The 17,400-nt window shown below is 34.2% G+C and overlaps 1 protein-coding gene and 1 long non-coding RNA gene across 2 annotated transcripts in view; one reads left to right on the top strand and one right to left on the bottom strand.

The window, feature by feature from the left end:
- LOC111416844 (forkhead box, sub-group O) overlaps window positions 1-17,400 on the bottom strand; it is a 119,405-nt gene that overhangs the window by 7,510 nt on the left and 94,495 nt on the right. Inside the window, exons 2-5 of the mRNA XM_023048947.2 lie at window positions 15,890-16,173; window positions 8,206-8,611; window positions 8,071-8,145; window positions 7,572-8,004 (exon numbers count right to left, since the gene is read on the bottom strand). Of these exons, the coding sequence (XP_022904715.1) occupies window positions 7,579-8,004; window positions 8,071-8,145; window positions 8,206-8,611; window positions 15,890-16,173 (1,191 nt within the window). The 3' untranslated portion in view covers window positions 7,572-7,578. The remainder of the gene's footprint in view (window positions 1-7,571; window positions 8,005-8,070; window positions 8,146-8,205; window positions 8,612-15,889; window positions 16,174-17,400) is intronic.
- LOC139431594 (uncharacterized) overlaps window positions 1-17,400 on the top strand; it is a 104,539-nt gene that overhangs the window by 12,731 nt on the left and 74,408 nt on the right. The gene's annotated exons all lie outside the window — the stretch shown is intronic.

Here is a 17,400-nt window from a genome sequence, read left to right as displayed (position 1 = left end):
TCTGCTAGCAATAAGTAGTCTCTTTCAAGCAGAATTCAGCTTTTTACAAGCAATATTTAATGTTTTGCAAACTGTATTCAGTGGTCTACATGTAATATTTAGTCCTCAGCAAGCAGTATCTAGTCTTCTATATGCAATATCAAGTGTTTTGCAAGCTGTATTTGGTCTTCTACAAGTATTTAGTCTCTTTCAAGCAGTATCCAGTTTTCTACATGTAAAATCAAGTATTTTGCAAGCTGTATTTAGTCTTCTACATGTAATATTTAGTCCTCAACAAGCAGTATCTAGTCTTTTATAAGTATTTAGTCTTCTGCTAGCAATGAGTAGTCTCTTTCAAGCAGAATTCAGCTTTTTACAAGCAATATTTAGTGTTTTGCAAACTGTATTCAGTGGTCTACATGTAATATTTAGTCCTCCGCAAGCAGTATCTAGTCTTCTATATGCAATATCAAGTGTTTTGCAAGCTGTATTTAGTCTTTTACAAGTATTTAGTCTCTTTCAAGCAGTATCCAGTTTTCTACAAGCAATATTTAGTGTTTTGCAAGCTGTATTTAGTCTTCTACATGTAATATTTAGTCCTCAGCAAGCAGTATCTAGTCTTTTATAAGTACTTAGTCTTCTACTAGCACTGAGTAGTCTCTTTCAAGCAGTATCCAGCCTTTTACAAGCAATATTTAATGTTTTGCAAACTGTATTCAGTGGTCTACATGTAATATTTAGTCCTCAGCAAGCAGTATCTAGTCTTCTATATGCAATATCAAGTGTTTTGCAAGCTGTATTTAGTCTTTTACAAGTATTTAGTCTCTTTCAAGCAGTATCCAGTTTTCTACAAGCAATATTTAGTGTTTTGCAAGCTGTATTTAGTCTTCTACATGTAATATTTAGTCCTCAGCAAGCAGTATCTAGTCTTTTATAAGTACTTAGTCTTCTGCTAGCAATGAATAGTCTCTTTCAAGCAGAATTCAGCTTTTTACAAGCAATATTTAATGTTTTGCAAACTGTATTCAGTGGTCTATATGTAATATTTAGTCCTCAGCAAGCAGTATCCAGTTTTCTACAAGCAATATTTAGTGTTTTGCAAGCTGTATTTAGTCTTTTACAAGTATTTAGTCTCTTTCAAGCAGTATCCCGTTTTCTACAAGCAATATTTAGTGTTTTGCAAGCTGTATTTAGTCTTCTACATGTAATATTTAGTCCTCAGCAAGCAGTATCTAGTCTTTTATAAGTATTTAGTCTTCTGCTAGCAATGAGTAGTCTCTTTTAAGCAGAATTCAGCTTTTTACAAGCAATATTTAGTGTTTTGCAAACTGTATTCAGTGGTCTAAATGTAATATTTAGTCCTCAGCAAGCAGTATCTAGTCTTTTACATGCAATATCAAGTGTTTTGCAAGCTGTATTTAGTCTTTTACAAGTATTTAGTCTCTTTCAAGCAGTATCCCGTTTTCTACAAGCAATATTTAGTGTTTTGCAAGCTGTATTTAGTCTTCTACATGTAATATTTAGTCCTCAGCAAGCAGTATCTAGTCTTTTATAAGTATTTAGTCTTCTGCTAGCAATGAGTAGTCTCTTTTAAGCAGAATTCAGCTTTTTACAAGCAATATTTAGTGTTTTGCAAACTGTATTCAGTGGTCTAAATGTAAAATTTAGTCCTCAGCAAGCAGTATCTAGTCTTCTATATGCAATATCAAGTGTTTTGCAAGCTGTATTTAGTCTTTTACAAGTATTTAGTCTATTTCAAGCAGTATCCAGTTTTCTACAAGCAATATTTAGTGTTTTGCAAGCTGTATTTAGTCTTCTACATGTAATATTTAGTCCTCAGCAAGCAGTATCTAGTCTTTTATAAGTACTTAGTCTTCTACTAGCACTGAGTAGTCTCTTTCAAGCAGTATCCAGCCTTTTACAAGCAATATTTAATGTTTTGCAAACTGTATTCAGTGGTCTACATGTAATATTTAGTCCTCAGCAAGCAGTATCTAGTCTTCTATATGCAATATCAAGTGTTTTGCAAGCTGTATTTAGTCTTTTACAAGTATTTAGTCTCTTTCAAGCAGTATCCAGTTTTCTACAAGCAATATTTAGTGTTTTGCAAGCTGTATTTAGTCTTCTACATGTAATATTTAGTCCTCAGCAAGCAGTATCTAGTCTTTTATAAGTACTTAGTCTTCTGCTAGCAATGAATAGTCTCTTTCAAGCAGAATTCAGCATTTTACAAGCAATATTTAGTGTTTTGCAAACTGTATTCAGTGGTCTACATGTAATATTTAGTCCTCAGCAAGCAGTATCTAGTCTTCTACATGCAATATCAAGTGTTTTGCAAGTCTTCTACAAATATTTAGTCTCTTTCAAGCAGTATCCAGTTTTCTACATGCAAAGTTAAGTATTTTGCAAGCTGTATTTAGTCTTCTACGTGTAATATTTAGTCCTCAGCAAGCAGTATCTAGTCTTTTATAAATACTTAGTCTTCTACTAGCACTGAGTAGTCTTTTCAAGCAGTATCCAGCCTTTTACAAGCAATATTTAAAGTTTTGCAAACTGTATTCAGTGGTCTACATGTAATATTTAGTCCTCAGCAAGCAGTATCTAGTCTTTTACATGCAATATTTAGTCCTCGACAATATATATATAATTCCTAATTGCCTTTATTCGCGTTTTTTCCTCCTCCTTTAAGATTTTATTTTCGTTGAGGGTGCCGCTTTAAGATTAATTGCTGCCATGAAAAATTCATCCTCGTCTAATTATTCAACACTTTTTTACATCCTAGGAGGGGGAGTGCGTCCGGAACACGCGTTTGTGGATTTTCCACTTCGTCGAACTCTTCCTCGTTGGGGTTTTAAGAGATCTCCAATAGAAAACACCGTCACGTTTCATTAATTAAACTCGAATGCGTGCAAATTTCTTAAGAAATTTGTCACCCTCAATTGCACACCTCTCAGTTCGTATCTTTATCATTAATTTAAAAATTCAAGGAAATAATTTATAACGAATTTTACGACGTATTCATATTTCAATAGGCTCGTAATAACTCCGGGATCAGGATGTTAAATAAGCGCACAAGTAACACTGACCTAGATTGGTTGACGACTTCAAATTTAACGACCGCTGTAAAAGAGTTGCGCAAAATCTTAAGCCATTCTACGCAGGATTTTTTTTTGCGAAAAATGATATGCGAGAAAAATAGAAACGAAATGTCTATCGGGAATCTATCGATGACAAACCAAGCGAAATCGAATAAAATTTCTGGTTGAAATAACTCAAAACAAAGAAGTTTTAGGGAAATAAAAAAATTCTTTTTGTATTACAATATTTAACCTCTTGTGAAGAATAAGACGAAATAGAAGATGTGAAGGATGTTCTTAATCCCTTTCACTAAGAGAGAAGGGGCGTCGTGACGGCGTCTCGACGTTCGGCGTCGGCAGCATCGCGGCGCCGAAGTAGGTGGCGCCATCGTCGACGGACGATCGGCAACAGTTCTTACTTTTTACCGCCCATTATTGCCTACCGTTATCTCTTCTCGACCCGCAATAAAACTCCCGTTTAAAAGTGAAAGAAACTCTCCTCATCTTGGTCAAGAAATAAAAGAAAAATTATGGATTAAAAAAAAATCAAGTCGAATACATGTAGAAATAGCATTTATTTTGTGAGGTTGTAAAAGAAACTAATATCAGTTCAATTTCTTTGACGAAGAGTGCATCGAAAGAATAAAATCTATAAAAAACTGCAGCAGAACTGAAACAGAATAAGCAAAATAGATCCTCTTGAGTCTTCTGACCTTTTGATCTGTTGTCAAAAATAAGACTCAAGTATTGACTGATACTGGTTTTGATGCTGATACTATTAATAATTTCCTTCTCAGCACTCAAACTAATTGGAATAACATACTTCCACAAGTTACAGAAAAACTAACATTTTCTCTTACAAATGAAACTGAAATTTTCAATATTCTATGTGGTATCAAATCAAACTGTTGGTATGGATGGCATAAGTGTTAAAATGCTTTTATTGTGTTGTCCTACAATTTTGCCCTTCTTGTGCCATATAATTAACTATTCCATTGAATGTTCTGTGTTCCCTGATATTTGGAAGATCGCCCTGGTAACTCCAATTCCAAAAACCCAAAATCCTCATGAATTGGGGGACTTAAGGCCAATTAGTATATTGCCTATATTATCCAAGGTTTGTGAGAGGGTCATGGCGGTCAGACTTCGCTGTCATCTTGATGATTATAATGTGTTGCCCAGTTGCCAGTCTGGCTTTCGTCCGGGATTTCTGGGTGTGACGGATGAAATCTTCAAAGCAATTGACGACAAACGGGTTACTATCTTAACACTTTTGGATTTTTCTAAAATACATCATGATATTTTGGTGGCTGCGCTCCATTATATAGGTTTATCTTTAGGTTCGATTCATTTAGTACAAAGTTATTTGTCTTGATGAAAGCAGTTGGTTAAACTTAATGGTGGTACATCCAATACCGCAGATGTTATATCGGGTTATTCCACAAGGCTCTATTTTGGGTCCTCTGTTATATCTGATATCTACAATTGGGTTCGCTAATGTTTTGGATCACTGTATGCCATACTTTTATGCTGATGATACTCAACTGCTTTACTCCTTTAAACTATGTGATCAAAATTAATCATGACTTAGTTAAGGTCGAAGAACTTGCTGGCAAGCTTTGTCTACGGATTAATTCTAGTAAGTCATCGGTTATGGTTTTTGCGGATAGAGCTTCATCCGAGTTTGTAAAAACTAACTTGCAATTGGTGATGGGTGGAAGTCGTCTTAGCTTTGGGGAAAATGTAAAAAAATTGGGTATATGTTTCGATGAGCGCCTTCGCTTTGATGGGCATGTTCTACGGCGAGCTTACTCTACATTAAGGTTGCTTTACAATAACAGATACATTTTGAACCTTAGAACGCATCTGTGTGATACCTTGGTGTTGTCCATCTTCAATTACGGTGACGTAATATATCACTCCTGCCTTGACAGCGTTCACACTGCTAAAATTCAAAAGTTACAAAACTCTTGTCTGCTATTTATATATGGTATCCGTAGGGAGCGCATATCACATACTCTGGCATGGGCTGATTGGTTGAGCATGACACGGCGAAGGACTCTTCACTGCTTATGTCTCTACCACAAAATTATCTTACACAAAAATCCGCCTTACCTTTATGATAAAATTAGATTTCGCACAGATATCCATAATATTAATATTAGGCATAAACATGCGCTAACGATACCTCACCACCGCTTAGAAATTTTCAAACGCAGCTTTACGTATTGTATGCCTAACTTATACAATTGGCTACCTGATTCCTTCAAGAGTCTTTCTCTGATTTCCTTTAAGACAAAGGTTAGGGCTTATTTAAGTGAGCAAGTTGACTGAGGATGTTGATCACTTGGTCGACCTGACATGACCCTCTTTAATCGGAACTGCCTTTTTATAATTTTTTCTATTTGTACATATATTATATCTTATCCGATTAATAAACATTATTATTATTATTAAACCATTATGGATGGCTTCGCTCATAACTGACTAACGGTTTTTATTTCCATGTCTCTATGGAGGTCACTATTTCTGTAGCGTACAATTCTCCTTTATAATTTGTCCTGGTATCGTTGGACTATTTCTAAATTGCTCTTATTGCCACAACCCCATAGTTGGATGCTATACGCAATGTATAGATATACTACAATGTTTAGACATTGCTAAAAACATTTTTGGCAGCAGTAAGAGTAGATATCTGTGTCTAAACTACGTTTAATATGTATTTGGAGTAGATGGCAATTTCCAAACATTGATTGGTTTATGCTTGAAGTATACTGTTATGTTTAGACATTGGTAGAGACATCAGTGGAAGTAGAAATCAGTGTCTAAACAACCCTTAATAACTGTTTGTAATAGATAGTAATGTCCAAACATTGATTGGTATATGTTTGAAGTATACTACAATGTTTACGGATTGCTAAATACATTTCTGATAGCAGTGGGAGTAAATATCTATGTCTAAGGAACAGTTTTGTCTATTAAACGCCATTGTTTCGCATATCGAGCTACATAGCTACATGAAAAATGTCAGAATTTTGCGTAGAATCCATAAATGCAACAAAAAATGTGGGTTCCTATTTAAAAAAATGATCTTAAGTTTGGAACATTTCAAAACTAACTCAAAAATTGCGCGTTAAAAAAAAATAACAGATGTCCAAGCCTTTTTCCTTACTTTATGTACATATAGTGTATATTGATAGGGTGGAGTGAAAATTGTTTATGCTGACGGAAATATGAGCCGTATTAGCCTGATTTAACTTGAAATGGCTGGCTTGGGTTGAAATAATTAACATGGTAAAAATTAATGGATTACTATGTTTTGAGCTGGGAGACAGTTGGCGATGGACGAGAGCTTTGAAGCGGAGGATGGGTGAACCAAGTCGAGAAATCACAACTTAAGGTGAGGATGAGAGGAACAGTAAAAGTATTCAACATCTATATTCGCAGACAGTCTGAGAAATGCGTGAGCAATAATGGCAGTATCATCGGCAAAAATGGCTATCTTATTATGTTCTACTTCAGGAGGACTAGAGTAGCCCAACACGTTGGCTTGGCAGACGATAATGTTTTGCATTTTAGTTGATGAACTACTTGAAAAAGCTTTTTCCTTTTGTAATAGTTAACCTACATCCTCATTAGACAGTATCCAATCTTCTGCAAGTAATATCTAGTATTTTGCAAGCTATTTTCAGTCTTTTACATATAACATTTAGTCCTCAGCAAGCAGGATTTAGTCTTCTACAAGTATTTAATATTTTGCAAGCAATATCAAGTCTTTTACAAATTACATTCAGTCTACTACGAGTAATATTTACTGCTCAGCAAGGAGTACCTAGTCTTTTACATGTATTTAGTCTTTTACAAACAATGTGTAGTCTTTTTTCTAGCAATATCCAGTCTTCTGCAAGCAATATCTTGTATTTTGCAAGCTAAATTCAGGGTTGCTGATGGAGTTTCGTCCAAACTGACAATATATTTCTTTTTGGTACATAAATATTGTTTATGTTCATGGGAATATGGCAAATTAGCCTCATTTAACTTGAACTAGATCTTTCTCCACAGCCATACTGCCATTATGGCATCTTCAGCAAAAATGGCTATTATATCATAGTCTACTTCAGGAGGACTACACTGCTTTCTGGTACTTATTTGGTGGGGATTTGTAGGGCAATATGTTAGCTTGCCAGATGATAATGTTTTGCACGTTAGTTGACGAACTGCTTTGTATGTCTATGCTGACAGATATTTCATAGATGATGCTCAGTAGATTGATGACAAACTGTATAAATGATATTAAATAAGAGAAAAACAACTTTAAACAACATTTTTATGTATGTCTGTATTGCTTGACTTTTATAATTTTTGAGCTATTATTCTGCTATCAGTCGAAAGCGCCTCATTAATGGCAAGGGATTTCAGTAAGACTCCACAGTCATAAGACTGTCTCAAAATTAGCCTCATTAAATGTGCTTATACATATATATATTTGTTATAAATACTGAATAAAACACTTACCTTGATGTTAATGAACCCATGAAGGATTTGTCGTAACCGTAGCTGTATAAGAAGGTGGTGCCACGCTTTGTTGTGGCCCCATATTAGTATCGGTTTGGATGGTATGATGAGTGTTTGTAAAATTAAAATCCAAACCACCCTCCATACTTAATTCGTGTTTAATAAGCTCTTCAACGTTGCAATCGAAACCGCCCTGAAGCGGTTCAACGCTAATATTGAGATCGTCGAGCATCCCCGTGGTGTTAAGAGCACCCATTAATTGACCCATCATCGTTGTACCTTGTTGGACGGCCCCCACAGCCGATTGAGGCGTATGAGGTGGACTGTTGGACGGCGGTCTAGGTCTATTTAACACCGCGTATTGTCCGGTTATCATATCGGGTGTTAAATCCGATTGAGAAAATGTCGGTGATAATGAAGCGGGGGACATATTCTAAACGAAGAGTAAAATTGATTTAGGTTAATTTAAATGAATTAAAACCGATCAAAATTAATTTACCTCAGTTTTAATTTGCATACACCCCCCAGATTGGATTCCGTGCATAACCGGTGATAAATGTGGCGGGGACATATTCTAAAAGAAATTAATTCGAAAATTAATTTAAAATTAATCATTATAAATTTATTAATTTACTTCTGTTTTTATTTGTGTACATCCACATTGTTGATGACGATGAATTGGACATTGATTAATTGAATAGTTAGAGTTGGTGTGAAGGGTGTTTAAATCTCTGCAAGGTGAAAATGAATCGAAATGACCTTGGTAAGGTGGTGGTGGTTGTTGTTGGGTTTGTTGCTGTTGGATGCTACCGTTGATATAAAGGTCGTAATCGGATTGAAGTTTCATCCCTTGCTCCAAAGAACCAGCAAGAGTATCCGGGGAATAATTACCACCCATTTCGGGGCTATAATTTGAGTTGTATTGGTTTATTCGGCCCCAATCCGGTTCGTGACTCATCGATGGTATTGGGGATAATCTTCCGCAAGATGAGGTTGTCGATGAGGTTCTTGGTCGAAAATCAGGACTTGATTGATTAAAGCTACAACAAATTAATAATTAATTAATTATTAAAATTAATCTTCAAGCGGGGCATTTTCGTTTTTATTATATATCTCCTAATATTATGCATTTGAAAGGATTTAACGCTAAAGTATTCATGTAACTATGTATCTAGAACATGATGAAGAAAAAATGTAAAAGAAAATATATTGACGTTGTCTTTATAGCAAAAATGTTATAAAAGACAAAAAATTTACACATTAATTGCTGATTTATAAGCCCTTATTTATATTATGGGATGTATTAAGGGAAAATAAATGTATTAATATAAAATAATTGTGCGTAATGACAATTTTGTCGGAATCTTCATGTATGTAGCGCTAGTTAGCATAACAAATCACTACGTTGCATATTTTTATTGAAATAAAACTAGAACTAACACTAGAACTAACACAAGACCTAAAACTAGAATCATTCGGGTTTAGCCGTCTTGACAGACGTGCGGCTAAATCCGAATGCTTCTAGTTCTAGGTCTAGTGTTAATTCTAGTATTACACTAGCACTATCATTAGAACTAATACAAGACCTAGAATCATTCGGGTTTAGCCGTCTTGAGAGACGTGCGGCTAAATCCAAATGTTTCTAGTTCTAGGTCTAGTGTTATTCTAGTATTACACTAGCACTATCATTAGAACTAATACAAGACCTAGAACTAGAATCATTTGGATTTAGCCGTCTTGAGAGACGTGCGGCTAAATCCGAATGTTTCTAGTTCTAGGTCTAGTGTTAATTCTAGTATTACACTATCACTAGAATTAATACAAGACCTAGAACTAGAATCATTTGGATTTAGCCGTCTTGAGAGACGTGCGGCTAAATCCGAATGTTTCTAGGTCTAGTATTAATTCTAGTATTACACTAGCACTATCACTAGAACTAATACAAGACCTAGAACTAGAATCATTTGGATTTAGCCGTCTTGAAAGACGTGCGGCTAAATCCGAATGTTTCTAGTTCTAGTGTTAATTCTAATATTACACTAGCACTATCACTAGAACTAATACAAGACCTAGAACTAGAATCATTCGGGTTTAGCCGTCTTGAGAGACGTGCGGCTAAATCCGAATGTTTCTAGTTCTAGGTCTAGTGTTATTCTAGTATTACACTAGCACTATCACTAGAACCAATACAAGACCTAGATTTAGAATCATTCGGGCTTAGCCGTCTTGAGAGACGTGCGGCTAAATCCGAATGTTTCTAGTTCTAGTGTTAATTCTAGTATTACACTAGCACTATCACTAGAACTAACACAAGACCTAGAACTAGAATCATTCGGGTTTAGCCGTCTTGAGAGACGTGCGGCTAAATCCGAATGTTTCTAGGTCTAGTGTTAATTCTAGTATTACACTAGCACTATCACTAGAACTAATACAAGACCTAGAACTAGAATCATTTGGATTTAGCCGTCTTGAGAGACGTGCGGCTAAATCCGAATGTTTCTAGTTCTAGTGTTAATTCTAGTATTACACTAGCACTATCACTAGAACTAATACAAGACCTAGAACTAGAATCATTTGGATTTAGCCGTCTTGAGAGACGTGCGGCTAAATCCGAATGTTTCTAGTTCTAGGTCTAGTGTTAATTCTAGTATTACACTATCACTAGAATTAATACAAGACCTAGAACTAGAATCATTTGGATTTAGCCGTCTTGAGAGACGTGCGGCTAAATCCGAATGTTTCTAGGTCTAGTATTAATTCTAGTATTACACTAGCACTATCACTAGAACTAATACAAGACCTAGAACTAGAATCATTTGGATTTAGCCGTCTTGAAAGACGTGCGGCTAAATCCGAATGTTTCTAGTTCTAGTGTTAATTCTAATATTACACTAGCACTATCACTAGAACTAATACAAGACCTAGAACTAGAATCATTCGGGTTTAGCCGTCTTGAGAGACGTGCGGCTAAATCCGAATGTTTCTAGTTCTAGGTCTAGTGTTATTCTAGTATTACACTAGCACTATCACTAGAACCAATACAAGACCTAGATTTAGAATCATTCGGGCTTAGCCGTCTTGAGAGACGTGCGGCTAAATCCGAATGTTTCTAGTTCTAGTGTTAATTCTAGTATTACACTAGCACTATCACTAGAACTAACACAAGACCTAGAACTAGAATCATTCGGGTTTAGCCGTCTTGAGAGACGTGCGGCTAAATCCGAATGTTTCTAGGTCTAGTGTTAATTCTAGTATTACACTAGCACTATCACTAGAACTAATACAAGACCTAGAACTAGAATCATTTGGATTTAGCCGTCTTGAGAGACGTGCGGCTAAATCCGAATGTTTCTAGTTCTAGTGTTAATTCTAGTATTACACTAGCACTATCACTAGAACTAATACAAGACCTAGAACTAGAATCATTCGGGTTTAGCCGTCTTGAGAGACGTGCGGCTAAATCCGAATGTTTCTAGTTCTAGTGTTAATTCTAGTATTACACTAGCACTATCACTAGAACTAATACAAGACCTAGAACTAGAATCATTCGGGTTTAGCCGTCTTGAGAGACGTGCGGCTAAATCCGAATGTTTCTAGTTCTAGTGTTAATTCTAGTATTACACTAGCAGTATCACTAGAACTAATACAAGACCTAGAACTAGAATCCTTCGGGTTTAGCCGTCTTAAGAGACGTGCGGCTAAATCCGAATGTTTCTAGGTCTAGTATTAATTCTAGTATTACACTAGCACAATCACTAGAACTAATACAAGACCTAGAACTAGAATCATTCGGGTTTAGCCGTCTTGAGAGACGTGCGGCTAAATCCGAATGTTTCTAGTTCTAGTGTTAATTCTAGTATTACACAAGCACTATCACTAGAACTTAATTTACAAGACCTAGAACTAGAATAATTCGGGTTTAGCCGTCTTGAGAGACGTGCGGCTAAATCCGAATGTTTCTAGGTCTAGTATTAATTCTAGTATTACACTAGAACTAATACAAGACCTAGAACTAGAATCATTCGGGTTTAGCCGTTTTGAGAGACGTGCGGCTAAATCCGAATGTTTCTAGTTCTAGTATTAATTCTAGTATTACACTAGCACTATCACTAGAACTAATACAAGACCTAGAACTAGAATCATTCGGGTTTAGCCGTCTTGAGAGACGTGCGGCTAAATCCGAATGTTTCTAGGTCTAGTATTAATTCTAGTATTACACTAGAACTAATACAAGACCTAGAACTAGAATCATTCGGGTTTAGCCGTCTTGAGAGACGTGCGGCTAAATCCGAATGTTTCTAGTTCTAGGTCTAGTGTTATTCTAGTATTACACTAGCACTATCACTAGAACTAATACAAGACCTAGATTTAGAATCATTCGGGCTTAGCCGTCTTGAGAGACGTGCGGCTAAATCCGAATGTTTCTAGTTCTAGTGTTAATTCTAGTATTACACAAGCACTATCACTAGAACTTAATTTACAAAACCTAGAACTAGAATCATTCGGGTTTAGCCGTCTTGAGAGACGTACGGCTAAATCCGAATGTTTCTAGTTCTAGGTCTAGTGTTAATTCTAATATTACACTATCACTAGAACTAATACAAGACCTAGAACTAGAATAATTCGGGTTTAGCCGTCTTGAGAGACGTGCGGCTAAATCCGAATGTTTCTAGTTCTAGGTCTAGTGTTAGTTCTGGTTTTACACTAGCACTAACTAGACGAAAACTCAAGATTGTCTTAAGGATGTCACCTTTTTTCAAGCAAAACTACCCATCTGGGACAGTGCAAGTGCACAGTAATTTTGTAACTATGGTTACTGCATTCATATATTGCGATTTATATGAAATTCCCGGTATGTACGAGCCCTAACAACTATATATTGGGACAAAATAAAATGTGTATATAATTAACAATAATTAAACAGTTTAATTTCTTTTAATAATTTTTTCAGATTAATATCATCTGATTATATAATTAACAACAATTTTGTCTAATGAACAACACATTGCTTCTAATTAAACTAGAAAAATGTATATTTTACCTGACAACTTAATATTGGGACAATGCAAAGTAACTTCCATAAAAATGGAACAAATTAAGATTAAGTAAATTAAATTAAGCATAGCGTGGAAAGTAATTAAACATTATGGAGAAATTGGGTAAATTTTAGAAAAAAAGGGTAAAAGTTCAGGTCGTCCAAAGTTAGTTTCTGATAGAAATAAAAGAATACTTGTAAAAATCTGCAAAAAAGGAGGAAGAAATATTTTAAGACAAGTTACCGCTGAATGGATTCTTAAAACTGGATTAAAGTTTTACGAGGTAAAAAATGTCGCTTTTAGAAAATTGTTGTTTTATAAGCAAAAGAAAAACCAAAAAAAAACATGGGCAAAATCTAAACTGTCTTGGTCAGCAGAAGACTTTTCCAGGAATTCCAAATTTGCAATAAACATGATTCATTTCATAAAGGTTGTTGAAAACGTTGTGTAAAATTTCCGAAGAGAGTAATCATTTGGGGCTGTATGACAGCTTCAGGATAAGGATGCCTTGAATTTATTGATGGCACCGTGAACGCCGAAAATATCAACAAATACTACAAAACAGCATACTACCAAGTATCGTGCAGTTAAATGTTGGCGATAATTACATATTTCAACAGGATGGAGCGGCCAAAACTACAAAAACGTGGTTGGCGATCAAAATATTAATGTTCTGTATTGGCCTACCAACAGTGCAGATTTGAATGTAATTGAAACAGTGTGGCACAAAATGAAACAAACTTTGAGGAACAACCCACAACGGACATTGCCAGAACTTAAAGCCAAAATAAAGCAAATTTGGGATGGATTTACTCCTGAACAATTCGAGCGGTTATAAAATCTAAGGGCGATGTTACTCCATATTAGAAATACAAATCCCAATAGTTAGTTGTCAGGCAAAATTTACATTTTTCTAGTTTAATTAGAAGTAATAGGATACGTATTTTGTTTTTGTGTTGTTCATTAGATAAAATTGTTGTTAATTGTCTAATTAAATGATATTAATTTGAAAAATGTATTAAAACAAAATAGTCTGTTTAATTGTTGTTAATTACATATAAATTCTATTATGTCCCAATATACAGGGTGTCTCAGCGAGACCCAGCGTAGACGTTTCTGGGGTTCTGGCGAAAATAAAAATTTGAGAATTCAGACTTAAGTATTATCAATAGGGCACGGAACTTTTGTAACAAAACGATACGATTCCCCCCCAACACTTGTTCTCAGCGGAAAATTTCATACAAAAGCTGTTCTAAATATTCGATTTTCCCATTAAAAAATATATATATAACAATTTTTTTGAGGTTCTGTTCTTAATTATTGATCAAATCAAAAATTTTTATTAACAATATTTGTTTAGAATTACTTCAGGAACAGTGTTTATTAATACAATTTTTTGCTAACTTGAAATTTTAATTTCCCTCTGAATAGTATGCTATCAAAATTAATTATCTCGATAATTATTGTTTTTATCAAAAAATGTTTTAAATAAAATTTGTTTCAATTTCGATTTTGAATCAATTATCTTAATAAAAAAATTTTACATCTCTACTAATTAAGCATCTAAGTGTAATTATGTATAAAAATTTAAAAATTATTATTTTGAGGTTATCTCCTTAATTATTGATTGCATCAAAAAAAAATGTTGATAAAGTTTGTTTAGAATTGTTTCAGGAACAATTTCTGTTAACACAATTTTTTGCTAACTTGAAATTTTAATTTCCCTCTAAATAGTATGCTATCAAAATTAATTATCTCAATAATTGTTGTTTTTATCAAAAAATGTTTTAAATAAAATTTGTTTCAATTTCGATTTTGAATCAATTATCTTAATAAGAAAATTTTACATCTCTACTAATTAAGCATCTAAGTGTAATTATGTATAAAAATTTAAAAATTATTATTTTGAGGTTATCTCCTTAATTATTGATTGCATCAAAAAAAAATGTTGATAAAGTTTGTTTAGAATTGTTTCAGGAACAATTTCTGTTAATACAATTTTTTGCTAACTTGAAATTTTAATTTCCCTCTAAATAGTATGCTATCAAAATTAATTATCTCAATAATTGTTGTTTTTATCAAAAAATGTTTTAAATAAAATTTGTTTCAATTTCGATTTTGAATCAATTATCTTAATAAAAAAATTTTACATCTCTACTAATTAAGCATCTAAGTGTAATTATGTATAAACATTTAAAAATTATTATTTTGAGGTTATCTCCTTAATTATTGATTAAATCAAAAAAAAATTGTTGACAAAGTTTGTTTAGAATCGTTTCAGGAACAATTTTTGTTAACACAATTCTTTTCTAACTTGAAATTTTAATTTCCCACTGAACAGTATGCTGTTCTTTTAATCAAGATTTTCTGAGAACGAGTGGAGGGGGGAAATCGTTTTGTTACAAAAGTTCCGTGCCCTAATTATCAATTACGATACTTCGACTAAAATATTTTCAGATTATTTTTTATTATTTATTTTTTTAAACAAATGTAACACCCTGTATATTTTTACATATTTGGATTTGTCTGTTTTCAAGGTTTATAAATAACATTACTTTTTTCAATTTGATTCCGCCATTCTGGAGTTATTCGCATTTTTCTAGAAAAATCTGCTCCAGCAGACATTTGTTCAAAAAATCAGAGAACACTCGATTTTTAGGATATCAATTTAGGATTCAGAACATGCTTAAGCAACATGATGGAGTATGTTTTGGTGCCGAGAACGGCTGTTAAGAACGTTTGGTCACTTTACTATGGCACGTTAACTTTTCAAAATTTGGAAGTACTTCATTTTTTTAAATGGCACCCACTATATTTTATTACTTAGTTAATCAAATTGCAAAAAGTAAACTTATTTATCAACCTTCAAAACAGAAAAATCCAAATATGTAAAAATATACAGGGTGTTCCATTTAAAAAAATAAACTAGGTGGCGACTTCTGGTATAACCGGAAGTGCTAGAAGTCTGAAAATATTTTAGACGAAGAGAACGTCTAAATTCTCAAATTTTTATTTTGGCCAGAACCCCAGAAACGTCTAATGACCGGTCTCGCTGAGACACCCTATATAGTTGTTAGGGCTCGTAGTCTGTAAATGTTGTTAGATTTCAAAAATTAATCGATTTAGTTTCATGTTTTTAACAATTGTCTAATATAAATTAAATATTTTTACTCTAGCAAAATGTGTTTTTAACTGTTCTATTAAAAAATAACTTAATACTTATTAACTCATGTCATAAAATTTATGACACGCGTCCGCTCGAAGGTTAAATATTTTTTTTACCTTCCTAAAGGTGAATCTGGAAAATCATCTAACCCTTCGTGGACTGATGAACTAGGACTAGAAGTGGGGTCCAAAGGTAAACCATTTCTCATCGCATCAACCTTCTTCTTAACTCGCCCCCTTCGTTTTTCAAATTTACTCGTTTCCATCGACGCCGCTCTTCTCCTCACCGATTTGCCGGGTTTTGCATCTGGGTTGATCATCCACCAAGATGATTTCCCGGTACCTTCGTTTTGAACCCTCATGAATCTATTGTGAAGCGATAAATTGTGCCGGATGGAATTCTAAAATAAAATGTAAACTTAATTAATTCATGAACCTTATCAAAAAGGTTAAATCTAATTGTTTAAATAATTAATACGGATCGATAGAAAGAAAAATTCCGCGTTTAAAGTTTTTTTTGATATTGATAACGTTTTTAAAACGCAAAAAAAGAAGGGCGTTGGGGTCAATTGGGATCAATTAGAAGAGGTTAAGTGGGTGTGGGCTTAGGATGGGTGCGAATCAACATGCAATCGGGAGTACGTTGCACCTTCTTTCTCCCCTTTTTTCCATATACACCCTTGTTATTAGAAAAGTCGGATTCAATTAAAAGTTTGTTGGCCTTATTTTAAATTATCCTAATTTTTATTGTGATTATAATTTTTTTTTATTAATGAGAGACAAGTCGGGACGGAAGGATGTGGTTTTATATTGTTTATTATTGGTAAAGTCTGCGATTCAAAGTCGAACAGGAGTCTTTTGCGGTTTTTCGGTAGATAAGTTAAAAATTATAAAAGGAAGGAAGAGGTTAGATCTAATTTCGAGGCTATAAACATAGATAATGCAAATTTTATCAACTAATTTTGATTTATTTTAATAAAAAAAATAAGTTTAATCTTTAAAAAATGACTTATCATTTTTATTAAATATATATTATAATAAAATGGGGGTTTGATTTAAATGCGATTAAGGCTTGCAATCAATGAATATTTTATTTTATAAAGTTCCATTACTTTTAGATTCATCTATAATTTTAATCCCATTTGCTTAAGGATTAATTTTTAATACAAAAAATATCTCTTAGAACACGTTTTAAAATCGATTCCAAATTCCCTTTTTCTATTTTCTGTCGAGTGGCGGATAACTTTTTCGTTAGTTTCCTGGGGGCAAAGTGGCGCCGCGACGTCCGTCGTCGGCTGGGTCCAGGTACACCGTCCCAGATTTGAATCCCGTAGGAAAAACGGCGTCGCGACGCCGCCACCGTATCCTCACGTGATGTATGAAAAGCGCGCTGCATCCGAATACTACCAGGGGGGAACTACTAATGGATTAAACCTATTAGGAAGAGAACGGGGGATAACCTCCACCAAAGCACCATTTCGTTGGATTTGCTGGTGGTCGTTCGTCTTAATTGTCGAGAACGACACGTCACTAATATTTGAATAATCGAGTTGTGTCTCAGTCGACAAGCGTTTTCTTGCCACCCCCTTAATTTCGAAAAATCGAATTAGAGATGAACGATTTACGCG

Source organism: Onthophagus taurus, chromosome 10 (genome assembly GCF_036711975.1).
Source record: "Onthophagus taurus isolate NC chromosome 10, IU_Otau_3.0, whole genome shotgun sequence".
Lineage (NCBI taxonomy): Eukaryota > Metazoa > Arthropoda > Insecta > Coleoptera > Scarabaeidae > Onthophagus > Onthophagus taurus.
This window is presented reverse-complemented; position numbering and strand designations above follow the sequence as displayed.